At 38.3% G+C, this 18001-nt stretch overlaps 1 protein-coding gene across 1 annotated transcript in view; it reads right to left on the bottom strand.

Annotated features, from left to right (window-relative positions):
• Window positions 1-13984: 13984 nt before the first annotated feature.
• Window positions 13985-18001, bottom strand: part of LOC105540525 (myosin-J heavy chain-like) — a 262857-nt gene continuing 258840 nt past the window's right edge. The window contains exon 7 of the mRNA XM_011981193.1: window positions 13985-14316. Coding sequence (XP_011836583.1) covers window positions 14030-14316 — 287 coding nt within the window. The 3' untranslated portion in view covers window positions 13985-14029. The remainder of the gene's footprint in view (window positions 14317-18001) is intronic.

Genomic DNA, 18001 nt, shown 5'->3' on the forward strand with positions numbered 1-18001 from the left:
CTTTCCTTTCCTTTCCTTTCATTTTCTTTCCTTTCCTTTCTTCTTTCCTTTCCTTTCTTCTTTTCTTTTCTTGCCTTATTGCACTGGTTGTGATTTCCAGCATTATGTTGAATAAGAATGGTGAGACTGGAAATTCTTGCTTTGTTCCCAATCTTAGGAGGAAAGCAATCAGTCTTTCATTACTGAGTATAATGATATATGTAAGTTTTTTTTATAAATGCTCTCCAAAAAGAGAGTAAGTTCTTTGTAAGAGAATAACTTGATTAACTTTCCTTCTATCTCTATTTCTCTGAGAGTTCTTAGTTATAGATATTGAATTTTGTCAAGTGTTTTTTCTTTATCAGTTGATATGGTCATGTAAATTTTTTAGCCTGTTAAAATGGTAGATTACACTGATTGAATTTAGCATATTGCACCTGTCTGGTATCTCTGGAATAAACTCCACTTGGTCATGGTGTATAATTATTCTTCATTATTGTTGAATATCATATGTTTTCATTTTACAGAATTTTTTGAGCCTATATTATGAGCTTTATTGGCCTTAATTTTCTTTGTCTGGTTTTGATATCAAGGCAATACTAGCTTTATATAATACATTAAAAAGTGTTCCCTCCTTGTGATGGTTGATTTCATGTGTCAATTTGACTAGCCTAGTCTATGGTAACTAGATATTTGGTCAAACATTATTCTAGATGTTTCTATGAATATACTCTTTAGATTATAGTAACATGTAAATCCACAGACATCAGGTAAAGCAGATTATCCTCCATAATATGAGTGGACCTCATTCAACCCCCTATGAGGAAGGGAGAATTCTATCAACAGGCTACCCTTGGACACAAACTGCAACATCAACTCTTCCCTGGGTCTGTAATATGCTGGCCTACCTTACAGATTTTGGGTTTGCCAACCTCTGCAACCATATCAGTCAATTCCTTAAAATAAATTTCCTCTTTCTTTCTATAGTAGGTAGATATATTCTGTTTATCTGGATAATTTTGACTACTCTACTTCTCTTCTATATTCTAGAACATATTACATACAAATGGTATTAATTTTTTCTTCAAATATTTGGTAAAATTCGCTGTTAAGCCATTGGGCCTGGAGATTTCTTTTCTTGAGATCTCAAGCGATTAAACCTTAATATTTATAGGTCTACTCGGATGATCCATTTTATTATTGGCTGAGTTGTGGTAATTTATATTTTTTGAGGAATTGGTCCATTTCATCTAAATTGTCAAATTTAGGTTTATAGGTTTGTTTCCAGTATTCTCATATTATCCTTTGATGTTCATACTGATATACCCGGTTACTGATATTGCATACTGTGTCTTCTTTCTTGTAGTCTTGGGGAGGTTGTCAATTATATTGATTAAAAAAAAAAAATCCTAGGTCTTTGTTTCATTGATTTTCTTTATTGCTTTATTGTTTTCTACTTAATTGACTTCTTTTTATTATTTCATACCATCTTCTTGCTTTGGGTTGATTTTGCTCCTCTTTTTCTAGTTTCTTCAGATGAAACCTTAACTATTGATTAGAGACTTTTCCTCTTTTATAATATTTACATTTGGGACTTTAAAATTCTATTTCAGCACTTCTGTAGAAATGTCCCACAAATTTTAATAGTGGTATTTTCATTTTCTTTTAGTTCAATGTACTTTTAAAATTTTTATTGGGACTTCTTTATCACATGGCTTACTTAGAAGTATATTGTTTAGCTTCCAAGTTGGAGAACCAATTTTCCTATTATGGTTCTTTAATTGGTTTCTAGTTTAATCTTGTAGTGGTCAGAGAACACTATCTATATGATTTCAGTTCTTTTAAATTTTTTGCGATTGTTTCATGGCCCAAAATATGGTTTATCTTGGTATATGTTCCATGGGCACATAGAAAAAATGTGTATTATGGGTGCAGTGGCTCACACCTGTAATCCCAGCACTTTGGGAAGCCAAGATGGGCGGATCATGAGGTCAAGAGATCAAGACCATCCTGGCCAACATGGTGACACCCTGTGTCTACTAAAAATACAAAAATTAGCTGGGCGTGGTGGTGTGCACCTCTAGTCCCAGCTACTCAGGAGGCTGAGGCAGGAGAATCACTTGAACCCAGGAGGCGGAGGTTGCAGTGAGCTGAGATTGCACCACTACTCTCCAACCTGGGCAACAGAGCGAGACCCCTTCTCAAAAAAAAAAGAAGTAGAATGTGTATTCTTCTTTTGTTGGATGGAGTGTTCTATAAACGTTGATTAGATTTTAGTGATTAATGGTGCCATTAAGTCCTATATCCTTGTTGATTTTCTGTCTAGTTGTTCCATCAATTGTTGAAAGAGGGGTGTTGAAATCTTCAGCTATAATTTTGGATTTGTTTATTTTTCCTTTTAGTTCTCTCAGATTTTGTTTCACATGTTTTGCAGGTCTGTTTGGTGTATATACCTTCAGCATTGCTATGTCTTCTTGGTTGATTGACTTTTAAAAATCATAATATTCCTCTCTCATGCTAGTGATTTTCATTGCTCTGAAGCCTATTTTATCTCTTGTTAATAGAGCCACCCTTGCTTTCCTTTGATCACTGCTTGCATAATGCATCTTTCTTTATTTAAAAAATTTTAACCAGTCTATGTTGTTACCTTTGAAATGAGTTTCTTAAAACTATATATTGAACATTATATAATTTGATATATAGTTTTGCCTACTCTACCATTATCTGTGTTTTAATCTGTGTATTTAGGCCATTTACATTTGCATGTAACCACTGCTGTTACAGGGTTTAACTCTGCATTTTGTTTCTTATTTTCTGTTTGTTCTTCTTTTTCTCTGTTTTCTTTTTTCTGTCTTTGTGTTGTTTGAACATTTTTTAAATTCAGTTTTCATTCACTATACCATTTTTAAAGTATATTTCTTTGTATAGCTTAAGTGATTACTTTAGGTATTACATTCTATACACACAAGTTATTAAAATCTACTGTTGGCCAAGCATGGTGGCTCATACCTGCAATGCCAGCATTTTTGGAGGCCAAGACAGGTGGATAGCTTGAGCCTGGGAGTTTGAGACCAATCTGGGCAACATACTTAGACCCTGTCTCTACAATAAATTAAAACAAAACAAAACAAAATGCCAGGAGCATGAGTACACAACAGTAGTCCCAGCTACTTGAGAGACTGAGGTGGGAGGATGCCTTGAACCCAGGAGATCGAGGCTGCAGTGAGCCGTGATTGAGCCACTGTACTCCAGCCCAGACAACAGAGTGATACCCATTCTCAAAGAAAAAAACAATCTACCATTGGAGATGAAAAAGTATTGCAAGATTTCAAATATTTTTTTTTTTTCTCATTACAACCTTCACCTCCTGGGCCCAAGTGATCCTCCCACCTCAGTCTCCCAAGTAGTTGGGACAACAGGTACACAACAAGCTAATTTTTGTATTTTTTGTTGAGTTGAGGTTTCACCATGTTGCCCAGGCTGGTCTCAAACTCCTGGGCCCAAGCCATCTGCCAACCTCGGTCTCCCACAGTGCTGGGATTACAGGTGCGAGCCACTGTGCCTGGCCCTCAGTGAATTTTTAATGTTAGTTCTCTTAATCATGTGTGGATTATTTTCAGGCTGAAAGGTATATCAGTGCCATTTCATTATCTAACCCACTGTGATTCTATAGAACTCTTTCAAAGAAATGGAACAGAATGAAGACTCATAAAATGCTCTCTGACACGGAGGACAATTAAGTTGCTTATTTTGTGAAGCCACTGTACTCCACCATAACTTTGGTCACCAGAAGAGAAGGAAGAAGCATCTACGAGCATCTGATTGGTGTAAGACACAGTATGGGTGTGCTTTCCCAAGTTATCTCACTTTAAGGAAAGTTCTAATCAATCTCATTCTGGGGTAATTTTCACCAGACTCATAACAAACTTCACTGTCTCAGTGCTGGCTGGAAATAATACAACAATTTTAACTCTCTCTTTTCATTTATCTGGGTGAAGTGCTAAAGAAGTTCAGATCAGTAGTGTCCTGTTTAGTCTTTAGCTATTGTAATTAATCGTGCCTACTCAAGACATCTGGAAAAACTCTAATTTAATCAAACATATAGGACAACTAAAGTAGTACAAAGAAGAAAATAACATGTATCTCAATTTTCCACTTACTAACGTTAACAGATGTCATTTCATCCAATGATTTGCTCTGTAGAGAGCTCACTAAATCAGTAGAATGTTTGTTTGTGTGTTGGGACTTAGGACTTACAGATTTACCACACATTTCCCTATGGGGAAAAATCCCAACTATCCCAGCCTATTAAGGGTTATTATTAGTACTGATGAGATAAGGTGTTTCTTGGGATTGATTCCCTGGAAGATATTTTCCATGCATCTGTTTTGTGATGCAACTATTTTATTTTCCAATTTTAATTACTACAAAAGGAAATTTACATATAGACACAGGCTCTCTTTTAAAAATTTAATTCCTTTTTCTCAGTAGAGATTGAGTTCTCTAGTTCTTGCTGAAAAAGTAGCAGATGGGAATAAGCTCTCTCAAATTACACATCACTCTAGGGGCCTATTGAATTTCAGTATTGGATGGGGTCTCAGGCAAGCGTCACTATGATCTGATGCTTGAAACAACTCCCACCATTATAGTTAGCCCTTCCACAGCCTGAGCTCCTGACTCACAGGCACTCTGACATCTTTACGAGATAACTACTATATTTCACAACTGTGGAGCAAACACCAAGAAGGAAAAACAATATTCTGTCTTCAGAATCTCAGTTTATTAAAGTATGTAGCAACCAGCAATCTAGAGAACAACCTCATGGAATGGGTCTAAGTTTCTATGGCAAAATAGTATGACTGGGTAACTCCCAGAGGATAATCGGATTAATTTAAATTCTTGGCATCTTTGCTACACTGGAGGTCAGGTAGAGAAGAAAGGAAGCCATGGCTCTTCTCTATACCTAGACCGACCTTCAGAAATCTGAATCTGCATACTGAAGCCCTAGACCTTCATCTACGTGCCTCAATCTGCAATCTACTGCACATGCTAAATGACCTGGCTCTCTGAAGGTTATCTGCCCCTACAAAGTAGCATTCATTCTCTCCAGAATGTGCAGAGCATGGAGAATTAAAAAAGAGTTCCTTCTAATCACTTTCAAATATATTTGTAAGAGAAACTATGGCATAGAAAACCTCTCCTCCTGATTTCTTTTTACCGGCCATTACTTGAATCTACTATTTAATAAACTTAAAATGTATAGTAAACATCTCTGAGGCAATAATAAGAAACTATATTATTCTATGCGTAAATCTGGGCTAAATCTAGACATCTGACATGATTACTAAAGCATACGATATGTACAAACTCAGAATAAGTATTCAGTAACGGTTTCTTGAGTGAACGAGTGAATATATACTCTGGCTGTCAATCTATTTTAAAAAACAGAAAATTTTAACAAAAATGACAGTGTGGTGAGAGATTTCTACTTCAGCTTATAGTGGTACTGCTCTGTAAGTCTTTGGAATAGTAGAGGATGGTATGGCAGAGAAAGAGACTTTGTTTTAGCTTAAACATTCCCATGTGAATCCAGGCATGGTGGCTCATAGCTGTAATCCCAGCTCTTTAGGGAGACTAAGGCAAGAGGATCACTTCAGGCCAAGAGTTCAAGACCAGGCTAGGCAATAAACTGAAACCCCATCTCCGCAAAAAGTAAAAAATTAGCCAGGTGTGATGGCATGTGGCTGTGCCTAGCTGCCAGGGAGGCTGAAGTGGGAGGATTGCTTGAGGCCAGAGATTCAAGGTTGCAGTGAGCTATGCTTTTACCACTGCCCTCCAGCCTGTGTGACAGAGTGAGATCCTGTCTCAAAACAAACAAACGAAAAAGAAATATAAAACTTTCGTATGAGTTATCAGCAGCTGGATTTCTAGAGTTATGACTTTAATTCATCTTTGAAGATGCCTTCCTTTCTATTAGAAAGTCACAAAAATGGTCATTTAATTATGAGAATGCAAATACCTACTTCTTGAGATGGAAGTCACCATATATCTGAGTGCAGATACACAGATTGAGATACTAAGCAGTCTGTAAAGTAGTGTGTATAGAGAACATTTCCTCCTAAATATAGATTTTTATGCGACTTCTGGTATCCCACAGAGGGTGTCATTTAGGCTTGAATAACCCAGGTTCTAGGACATATGGTTGAAATCTGTGAGATCAGGCCACTGACCTTAAAGGGAAGTTTGACGATCAAGTGAGTAGAATGTCTATATGTGGGTCTCCTGCCTTCAGAAAATGCTGGTTCTGGTAGTAATCACTTACCTATTTACCTGTGCTTGTGATGTGGGTAAAATGACATTTTGCTGTCAGAATTCCCCACCACATACAAAACAGATTGAAAAAGTAAGATTTATAAGCTGTCTTGAAGTCATGAGAATGAGGCAGTGGGCTCTTAGTAACGTTCTTTAGGTTTTCTTTTCCTTCTTTATTATACATGTGGAAATATGTATTGATGTTAAATGTAGGATGTAATGCACTCATTTTGAATGTTTGTTTTAGACTATAAATCAAAAGTTAACAACCACAGCATACCAAATCAGACCTGGTATACACAATTGAGAGCATTTCAGGCAGGGTTTACACACCTATAGGACCAGGCAGGCAAGACAAATGCCTTAAGCAGCCCTGCATAAAACAATAGGAAATGGTGGGACCTGGAGCAAAATGTAGAGTGCAGCCCCTACCCTTCTTAAAAGCATTTCCTTTAAAACAAAACAAAATGAAACAAAATGAGCAAACAAAAAACAAAACACTGTTCTGTGCCGAACCAAACAGTTGGTCAGTTGAATCTGGACCACTTTTTGGACCCCGATAGAGGAGCAAGCATGAGAAAGAAGATACCCATGGAAAACTCTTTTTCTTATAAATGGGATGGAGTCTGACTTGAGAAAGAGGGTATAGGCAATAAATAGCTTTGTTGTCTAACTGCACAGGAGTGGTGAGTGATGAAATGTATACTGGCCAGGGGGCTACAGATCCTGATTCTGGCACTTTCTAGTTGTAAGTTTAGGACTAGTTATCTAGCTAAAACCTTCTCATGATGATCAAATAATCTATTTGAAATGTTTTAAATTACTGTAAATTGCTGTGTAAATATTAGTTACATTTCTATATACATAGTTGATGGTTAGTAAATGCAGGTCCGGAACAAGATAGTGGGCATCCATGATGGGTGTTTGTTGTTCCTTTCACTATCACCATATCAACTTTACTTCAATAGGAGCTAGGCAATAAGGCGCACTTTTTTATTGCAAGGCCAAAGATTATATTATCAGCATTTTTCTTTTAATAATAACTCACTGTTATCATTACTTGGACCTCATATGACCAAGGGCTGGTTCAAGGCTAGTTCTTTCTCTTCCATTCTGCTATCATCCATTGCCTGTGATATAATCATGCTATATGAAAAGGGTGATAACAGATAATGAACTGTTGGTGAAGCTTATTTGTGACATTGAGGAAAATGGATTAAAGAGTTATTAGATCACATGCCATGTGATTTTCCCATCCAAGAACAGAAAGATTTGGTACTATTGGAATTGTGCACTAAGGGTCATTCTTTGTTAAACAAAAAACAATAGTAAACTGTAGAGATGGAAACGGTCAGATAATTAAATGTCATCCTGCCACAAGCTCATGTTATTGAAAATGTACAGCACCATGCTGAATAGGCAAAAGCTGGAAGCAGTCCCCTAGAAAACTGGAAAAACACAAGGATGTACTCTGTCACCACTGCTATTCAACATAGTACTGGAAATCCTAGCCAGAGCAATCAGTCCAGGGAAAGAAAGAAAAGGCATCCAAACAGGAAGAGAAGAAGTCAAACTATCTCTGTTTGCAGATGATATGATTCTATACCTAGAAAACCCCATAGTCTCTGGCCAAAAGCATCTAGATCTGCTAAACAACTTCAGCAAAGTTTCAGGATACAAAATCAATGTATAAAAATCGTTTGTGTGTTTCTATACACCAACAACATCCAAACTGAGAGTCAAATCAAGAACACAATCCCATTCACAATAGCCAAAAAAGGAATAAAATATCTAGAAATACAGCTAGATATAGAGGGATGAAAGATCTCGACAATGAGAATTATAAAACACTGTTCAAAGAAATCAGAGATGACACAAGCAAATGGAAAAACATCCCATGCTCATGGATAGGAAGAATCAATATTGCTAAAATAACCATACTGCCCAAAGCAATTTAGAGAATCATTGCTATTCCTATCAAACTACCAATGATTTTCTTCATGAAATTAGAAATAAGAACTATTTTAAAATTCATGCGGAACCAAAAAAGAGTTCAAATAGCTAAGGCAATCCTAAGCAAAAAGAACAAATCTGGAGACATCACATTACCTGACTTCAAACTATACTACAAGGCTACAGTGATGAAAATAGCATGGTACTGGTACAAAAACAGACACATAGACCAATGGAACAGAATAGAGAGCCCAGAAATACTGCCAAAACCTACAACCATCTGCCCTTTGACAAAGTTTACAAAACAAGCAATGGGAAAAGGGAGCTGTACTCAAAAAATGGTGGGACACTAGCTATATTCAAAAAATGTCTGGGTGGGATAACTAGGTAGCCATATGCAGAAGATTGAAACCGGACCCTGTCCTTATACCATATACAAAAATCAACTCAAGATGGATTACAGACTTAAATCTTAAGATCTAAAACTATAAAAACCCTGAAAGATAACCTAGAAAACACAATTCTGGATATAGGCTGGGGCAAAGATTTCATGACAAAGACACCAAAAGCAATTCCAACAAAAACAAAAATTGACAAATGGGACCACATTTAAACTAAAGAGCTCCTGCATAGCAAAAGAAACTATCAGCAGAATAAACAGATAGCCTACAGAAAGGGAGAAAAAATTTGCCAACTATGCATCCTATAAAGGTCTAATATGCAGCATCTATAAGGAACTTAAACAAATTACTAAGCAAAGAACAAACAACTCCATTAAAAAGTGGGCAAAGGTGATGAACAGGCACTTTTTGAAAGAAGATATACATGTGGCCAATAAACATGAGAAAATGCTCAACATCTCTAATCATTAGAAAAATGCAAATCAAGTCACAGTAATATACAATCTCACATCAGTCAGAATGGCTATTATTAAAAAGCCAAAAAAAATAAGACATGCTGGTAAGGTTGCAGAGGAAAGGGAACGCTTATATGCTGCTGGTGGTCATGTAAATTAGTTCAGCCATTGTGGAAAGCAGTGTGGCGATTTCTCCAAGAACCTAAAACAGAAGTACCATTTAACCTAGCAATCCCATTATTGAGCATATACCCACAGGAACATAAATCGTTCTGTCACAAGACACATGCACACATATGTTCACTGCAGCACTATTCACAATAGCAAAGTCATGGAATCAACCTACATGCCCATCAATGGTAGACTGGATAAAGAAAATATGGTACATATACACCATGGAATACTATAGCCATAGAAAAGAATGAACTCATTTCCTTTGCAGCAACATAGATGAAGCTGGAGGCCATAATCATAAGCAGATTAATGTCAGGGAAAAGAAAACCAAATACTTGTTCTCACTTATAAGTGAGCTAAACTCTCACTTATAAGTGGGAGCTAAACCTTGAGTCCACGTGAACACAAAGAAGGGAACAACAGACACCAAGGCCTACTTGAGGGTGGAGGGTGGGGAGAAGGAGAGTGTCTGGCTTTGAAAATGATTTCTTCGGGAAACTGAAAATAACTGTTTTTTGTTTTGTTTTGTTTTACCATAAAAGTCCTAATTTCATTAGGTGTGGGAAATTTCATGGTGAGGCCTGTCTTTTGCTGTGAACTTTGTCCCAGTGTACTTGTTCTTCTATTTTAAAAAGGTTATTTCCTACTTGAACTTGATTCTCCTCTTTTAGCAGGAAAGTTCTCTTGTGTGTGGGAAATCTTAATAAAAATTTTTGTTATAAAACCATGGAGAAATAATAATTATTTCTTTATAATTTATCTGTTCTTTTTTGTTGTCTAATTTCAAATTATGAGAATCAGGCTTTGAATCTCAAACATTTGGTTTCCTAAGTCTTTTTAAAATGTTTAAAAAAATTTTTTAGAATAGTTTTATCTTTGCAGTTCCTGTATTTGATAATTGCCAAATAAACATTATTTTTACTTAAGCCTATAACATTTATCAACAATTCTCTTTTTATTGCATTAAACCAAAGATTATCTATTTCAGTGTAATATAGAAGAAAATGATTGGATTTTGAAATAAGCAGAGAGAGTATAGGAGATAATTAGAATTGGATTAGATTCATTCTTTTCCAGAAATGCTCTTAGAAAGTACTATAATTTATCTGCTTTTGCTGAACTGAATACTAGAGCAACTCCTGGGCCAGTTACTCCAATGGCTTGCTTTTCTGCTAATCTTTAACAAGGTTATTGCTATGAGTTCAGCTTTCCATGGAAGTATTTGGAAGTCCACTAATATAGTAATGAAACTAAATTGTTAAATCCAACATTTACTTAAATTGGTTAGAAATGTTGCATATTTAACTTTCTGTCTGAGAAAAGTTCATGCCTGGTGAAAAAGGAGAATTAAAACTATGTATATAGTTCTGTAAATGTTTTTATACTGTTACAGAATGGCTTGTGTTACTCTTGTTAAGTACCTTATTTCCTGGATTTTCAGTTATTTTTGAATCAGATATATTACCTGATGATTTGCTCAATTTTCATTAAAAATAGGATCATTAGCATATTTTCTTTGTTATATTTATACACAATATTTTAATAATCAGTGTGAACTGCCTCAGCAACCCGATTTGCTCTAAGAAAATGAGATTTGTGTTTACAGTGTCAGCTATAATCTGATTTTCAGTTTGTCTGAACCCAGTGTTTAACACAATTTGAAGTTCACTACTCAATTCTCTAGAGGTTCGGCAGAACATAGAAATGAAGTTTGGGGCATACAATCGCAAAGAGATTTGGCTGGGAATGCGAATTTTTCTACTTTAAAATTTTTCAGGTTGGGCACGGTGGCTCACGCCTGTAATCCTAGAATTTAGGAAGGCCAAGGCAGGAGGATTGCTTGAAGCCAGGAGTTCGAGACCACCCTGGGCAACATTCCAAGACCCAGTCTCTATAATAAACTAAAACAATTAGCTGAGTGTGGTGGCTCATGCCTGTGGCCCCAGCTACTCCGGAGGCTGAGACAGGAAAATTGCCTGAACCCAGGAGGTTGAGGCTGCAATGAGCTATGATCACACCACTGAACTCTAGTCTGGGCAGCAGAGTGAGGTCCTGTCTCTAAATGGTATTAAATTAATAAACAAATAAAGGAAAAGAATAAATTTCTCAGAGGCCAATAACTTACTCCTCCCATCCCCTCACCTCCAACCCTGGATACTTAAAAATTTCTTGTTACTAAGATGTCCCTAACAGAGATTAGTCTATTCATACCTTTGGGCCAAATTTCCTCCCCACTTCTAATTTGGTAGTAACCTAGACCTGAGTCAAGATCAGCTTCTTGTAAAGATGGTTTTGCAGGGTAATATGACCCTTGATGCTTTCTTCTTCGATGGCTGGTCCTTGAATATTTAGAGGTGATAGGCTCAATTAACTATTAATACCAGCTCCTGCTCTGCTTGTTACTTTATCTCCACTGAGAGGCCGCTTTCATACTGAGGGCTACTCAGGGCATTAGCCAGGGGAAACTGATCTAGAAGTTGACACATGGCTATCTGGAATGTGATGAAAATTTCTCTCTCTCTCTCTACTTTCCTATAGTGAGACTGGGATATCTCATTCCCAATATCCCATGAGATTAAGACAATCTTTGGTCAAATAAAGAATTGGAGACTTGGTTAGCATAATAACACAGGAAAATTGTGGAGATGACAGTTTATCTTGCAGATGGTCCACTCTTAACAAAGGGAAGGATTTAAAGCTTTCTCCTACAAATACACAGTAAGAACATGCTAACCCTCAGTCTCACTATAGGGTCAGGGACAATGGGCTCTTCATGAGTGCAACAGGGACACCTAGGCCAGAGAGATAGAAAAGATCAGGGAAATCATGGGTTTTGGGGAGGTGAGAAAAAGGAGGGACCAGCGAGAAGGGATTTCTGAAGTGGATTCTGTAGGAACTGAAGTGCACCCTATGGAAAAGATAAAGAGGTATTTTTAACTACTTTCTGGGGTAGTGTACATTCATGATCAGTAAGTTGGTTTCATTTCTGATATAGAACTGCACCTGTACATACTTGTAGCCATTGTAGGCAAAACTGAGGTTAAATGGTTAAATACAAATATGGGAAATTCTTGCCCTGGTTGAAAACCAAAGCTACTGATAGGACCCATGTTTTCTGGGTTTTTTTGGTGGTGGAGTAGCAACTCTGGAGTCAATATCAACAAGTTTTCTTATGTGAGTCAAGAAATTAATTCCTTTTTGTTTTTGAAAAATCACATTTGGAAAATGTGTTTTGTAGATAGTCGGGATCCGTAATCAGATTATGCAATAGGTAAATAGTGTAGAAGACTCATCCCAGATTTCAAGGAGAAATTCTGCTTCTGGGGATTGTCTATCAGTCTAGGAGCAAAAGTATAATAGGTCTGCTTGAAGCCATCCCTAAGCCAATGTGGCCTAAAATGTAGTTTCTGGAATAAATTCATCAGGAATACCACATGTATTTATTAAAATGCATATCCCTGGACCCTAAACTAGAGGCCAGGAATATACATTCTTGCTGATTACTCATGCTCAGTATGTCTGAGAACCTCTGCTAAAGCAATGCTGATCAGGTTTACCCCGCGTTCACCCACCTCCCTTCTCCCATTTCCCATCTCTCAATACAATCAGCCTTACTTTAAGGAGATCCTTGTGTGTCTGTGAACTTCTGGATGGTGAAAATGGTGATTCTCATGTTTGCTGTGATTTCTAACATCTATAATTGTGCCTTCCAGATACAAGAGTATTTGATGAGGATTTGTTGAACTAGTTGAATTAAATTGAGAACTAGCATTACAGTCATACTCATGAGACAGCTAGAGCTATTTGTCTGAGTCCTGCTGTACCAGAACAGTAAGAACTAAGGACCGAAGTCTTCCTCACAGTTAGTGCCTAGCTGCTCCCTTTGAGTGGGAAATAGTTTATTTGAGGGGGTTGAGTGGAAAAGGAATATGATCTGATTTCTTTTATTCCATTAATTACAGGGCAGATTTCCGTTGCCCATTCTCCATTATTCCTGCCAGTGTTTTGCACTGTTCACAGCACATTGGTACAATCATAACAGAAGATTGTATTTTGCTTTGGTTTTAGTCTTGTTCCTAAGGGAAAAATCAGTGTTGTGTTTTTTCCCAGGGAGATGCTGTATCAGGACACTTTTCCCAAAGGACTGCAGCTTTGATTCACCCATTTTTAATTTTTTTTTATTGCTTTAGTTTTATTTCCTTTCTATCCTTGCTAATGTTAATAAAATGCATGCCATAAAGAAATCAACTCCTGAGGACATGAAAGGACAGACCTCATGGCTATTTACTCTGCTGACGGCTCCTGCTCTTTAGCTCCTGCTAAAGACCCGCGCATTCACCAGTTTGAAACTGGCCCTCTGTGACAGCTTTCTGTTCACAATAGAGCTGCATACTAAATGGGGTCGGTGCCGCCCCTCCCTTGCAGTGTGACAAATCTCTGGTAAGAGGATAATGCTAAGTTCTTTCACCATCTGTCTAGTTTTGTTTTCTTCCCTCCCCTACTGCTACCAGAAATGTCTAAAAACACAGTATTCTACAGCTGCGTGGTTTACGTGACGATTGCTGTCCGAAGGGAAAACATGCAGTGTTTGCTCCTGAACATTTCCTTTAATTTGTTTCCTTCCAATACAAACATTATAGTATACAGTCAAATGCATGAACTTGAACTTGAGTTTGTCACCTAGAACACTACTTGGGATCGGACTTTACCTGGATGACACCTAATAAACTTTTATTGTTTTCTTACTGGGAATCTTTACAAATTCTCATCAGAGACCACAGGAGGGACGTCATCAGTAGAGAAAACTGGGGCTTCTGGTAAACATCCTGGAGGGTCCTTGACCTCTTGGGGAGGATGGGGACTCCGCTCAGCTTCCAGCTGCTGAATCTTCCTTTCCTTTTCCTCCAAAACTTCTTTCAGCTGAGTGATCCTCTCAGTCTGAAGGGAAACCTGGGTCGACAGTTCCATTATCAGGCTAATTTTTCTATCACCTTCTTCCACAGGTGGGAGACCTCCACAGAACCCTTCCAGCGAGCTGTCTTCTAAAGCAAACAAGAAAAGGAAAGTCTGAGAAGTTTTGATTAGATTTCCCAGAAGCTGAAGAGAAGAAAAATGAAAAAGCTTCATTTCTCACGTTCTTGAAAGAGAGCACAGATGTTGCGTCATCTGGTTAGATACCCTGAGAATAAAATCTGGATCCAGTGAGAGGAAAGATTCTGGGTGCTCATGAAAAAAGAAACAAAACAAAACTTGGGAGCCTCTTGAGAGTGTTCAGAATCAGCCTTTGCCAACTCTTGTTTATATGCATTTAACTTTCAATTAACCATGGGAATGATTCATCCATCCATGAAAATCCAATCTACAAACAACAGCCATCCCAAATTTCATATTATTCTTTTCCCTCAGAATCTTTCACAAGAGCTATGATCGAGTAGAATTATGCTTTGATTTGAATTTTAATTCGATTAAAATAAAAAATGAGATTTGGGCACAGAGGCTCACGCCTGTAATCCCAGCACTTTGGGAGGCAGAGGCAGGCGGATCACAAAGTCAGGAGATCGAGACCATCCTGGCTAACACGGTGAAATCCCGTCTCTACTAAAAATACAAAAAATTAGCCAGGCGTGGTGGCAGGTGCCTTTAGTCCCAGCTACTCGGGAGTCTGAGGCAGGAGAATGGCATGATCCCGGAAGGCAGAGTTTGCAGTGAGCGGAGATCATGCTACCGCACTTCAGCCTGGGCGACAGAGCAAGACTCCGTCTCTAAATAAATAAATAAATGAATAGCGAAAAGTTTGCCATGCCCTTTCTGGGGCAAGCGATAATGAAGAAAGACCAGTTTCTTAACCCAAGTCAGCTTTAAAGTCGGCAAGGGTGCAATTTGAGGTGATCCAGGAAAACTCTATTAGCATGGTATTTCCCATACAGATTCATTTCTTTTAGGCCTGAAGTCTTTTTGGCACTTCTTAATAAAATCACAAATACCTCTTGGACATGAAAGCTTATCCTTTATCAATTTCTATCAGTTAACCCCTCAGATGAGGATAAAGGCCTGAGTAATTAAGGACAGAAGTTCCAACAAAGAGATAAAAGATGAGTGGCCATAAGGAGTCCTTGAAAACACACCTCTCTAGCCCATCAAAAAATGTAGCTCCTTAAACTCAAGTCCATCTTACTAGCCTTTAGCAGTACCCTACCACTGTAGAAATTTCCAGCATTAAATGTCTCTGAGCTATATAAAAGGCAGACAGGTGTAAGTAGGAAGAGATGTCAAGGGCTTGGGTATTATTTCAGCACTAATGGAGCTAATGGCATGTATGAATGAACCTGATGCATGGTCTCCATGGTAGATTGTTACAATTGAGGTCCTGAATTTATGAGATTCCCAGTGAAAATAAATCTCACGGCTTCACCTGAGAGAAACATTACTGTCAGTCTCAGATACAAAAGCCTGCTATTATTGGGTTCCTACACACCTGCTGAAAATGGACCACCTTTGGTGTAGTAGTGCATGCAGGCAAAAGAGCATAAAAATAACCCATTTCTCAACAAATAAAATTAATTGACAGTCATCACGTTCCCAAGGGATCAAGGGGTAAAATCTTTGGCAGCACATTGCATAGTGGGCAGGGTGCTTTTGGCTTCACAAAAGTGTTGAGAGGAGACAGACATCAAGCTATTCTCTGCTCTTAGAAATTATTGGCACCTTACTAACATTTAAGAACCCGTGGGGAAATTTTTGTTCTGAATTTCTGTTAGAATATTTAAAATTATAACAATATTTAAGATATTGGTTTGAAGGTGGGGCATGGTGGCTCACACCTGTAATCCCAGCACTTTGGGAGGCTGAAGCAGGTGGATCACTTGAGATCAGAAGTTCAAGACCAGCCTGGCCAAATAGTAGAAACCTCATCTCTACTAAATAGATGAAACCTCATCTCTACTAAAAACACAAATATTAGCTACGTGTGGTGGTGCACACCTGTAATCCCAGCTACTCAAGAGGCTGAGGCTCAAGAATCGCTTGAACCCGGGAGGTGGAGGTTGCAGTGAGCTGAGATTGCGCCACAGCACTCCAGCCTGGGCAACAGAGTGAGACTCCATTTCAAAAAAAAAAAAAAAAAAGATGTTGGTTTCAGTACCTTTCATAAGTTAACAAGCAATGGGAAAACATCTCAGATTTCAAAAGAGCATTCAGTTCATTGCCTCTGGGATAAGCCTGTGTTTTCCAGCCTAGGAGAGGGAGTCCATATGGCAGGAGGCCTTTCTCATCTCCAGATATGCCAAAGTCTCACCTTTCCTTTCATTTGGCTGGAGCTGTGCTGTCCAATACAATAGTCACTAGTCACATGTGACCATTAAGCAATGGAATGTAGCTAGTCTGAATAGAGATGTGCTTTAACGTAAAATACACAGTTGACTGGAAGATTTTAGTTTAAAAAATGTTAAATACTTCAAATTTTCTATATTGCTTATGCATTAACATATTTAGAATATATTGTATTAAAGAAAATGTATTTTTAAAATAATTTCACTGACTTATTTTTATGTTTTAAAAAATGTGGCTCCTAAAAAATGTAAAATACATGGCTTGCATTTGTGGCTCCCATTATATTTCTGTTGGATAATGTGTTGGGCTAGCATTTCCTTCCAGATGAGCACTTTCTGAAACCCAGGTGGATATATTACCTGGAGATGGCTCTAGTTAACCTGCACAGATATTATTTGAGAGGGAGGATTTCTGGTCCTCAACCATTGGCACAGAGATCATTTTTCTGTCACCCCAGAGGATGGAGTCATGGAAATGAAAGTTTGATAAAAAGTGATGACTGCCAATTAATTTTATTTACCGAGGAATGGGTGATTTCTTGCCTGAATGCACTACCACAGCAAAGCTGCACCACCTTAAGCAGGTGTGTAGGTATCCAGGTAGCAGGCTTTTGTATCCGTGACTGACAGTGATGTTTCTCTCAGTCCCTAAGCTACTCCTTAAACTACATAAGAAACTGATTCAGATGGGTTGAAGCGAGTTTCATCAGAAGTGGGAGAAAAAAAATGGCAGCAAAGTAGCCAGGGAAGATGCCAAGGAGGGGAGCAGTGAGCAGCAGGGGATGCAGGGCCTCGGCAGGGGTCAGGGGGCAGGGGTGGAGGGGGGTGCATTGGAGCCTCACTGTGCCTGTCTGACATCTTCCTCTTTGACTTCTCCTTCCATGTTTTCTCTCCCCAGTTTTTCCTCTGCTTTTAGAATGAGTTGTTTTTAGTGGATGTGTACAATGAAGAAAAAGGAGTTTAGTGCCACCCCTGGTCAAACTGGTCAAAAAGTTTTTAGACAATGCAATATAGGTAGAGTTCATCCAGCTCTAATGATACAGCAGCAAAAATGCAGCAAAGTGGCATTGCATAGACAGTCAGGGTCACTAGCACCACATCCTCCTTCTGGAATAGAGTATTACAGCGAGACAGTAGAAAGAAAATGAGAGGAGAAGCGGGTGTCTAGGCAGCTCGGGCTGTTATCACAAAGTACCACAGATGGGGTGGCTTAAACAAGAAATATTTATTTTTTATAGTTCTGGGGGCTGCAAGTCTCAGATCAGGGTGTCAGGATGGTCAGGTTCTGGTGAGGACTCTCTTCCTGGCCACCTTTATGCTGCGTCCTTATGAGAGGTGACAATGTGCTAGCAGCCCTCACTCTCAGCACCTCCTCAGCCTCAGCGTCCACTCTGGTTGC

The sequence above is a fragment of the Mandrillus leucophaeus genome, unplaced genomic scaffold (genome assembly GCF_000951045.1).
Source record: "Mandrillus leucophaeus isolate KB7577 unplaced genomic scaffold, Mleu.le_1.0 Scaffold221, whole genome shotgun sequence".
Classification (NCBI taxonomy): Eukaryota; Metazoa; Chordata; class Mammalia; order Primates; family Cercopithecidae; genus Mandrillus; species Mandrillus leucophaeus.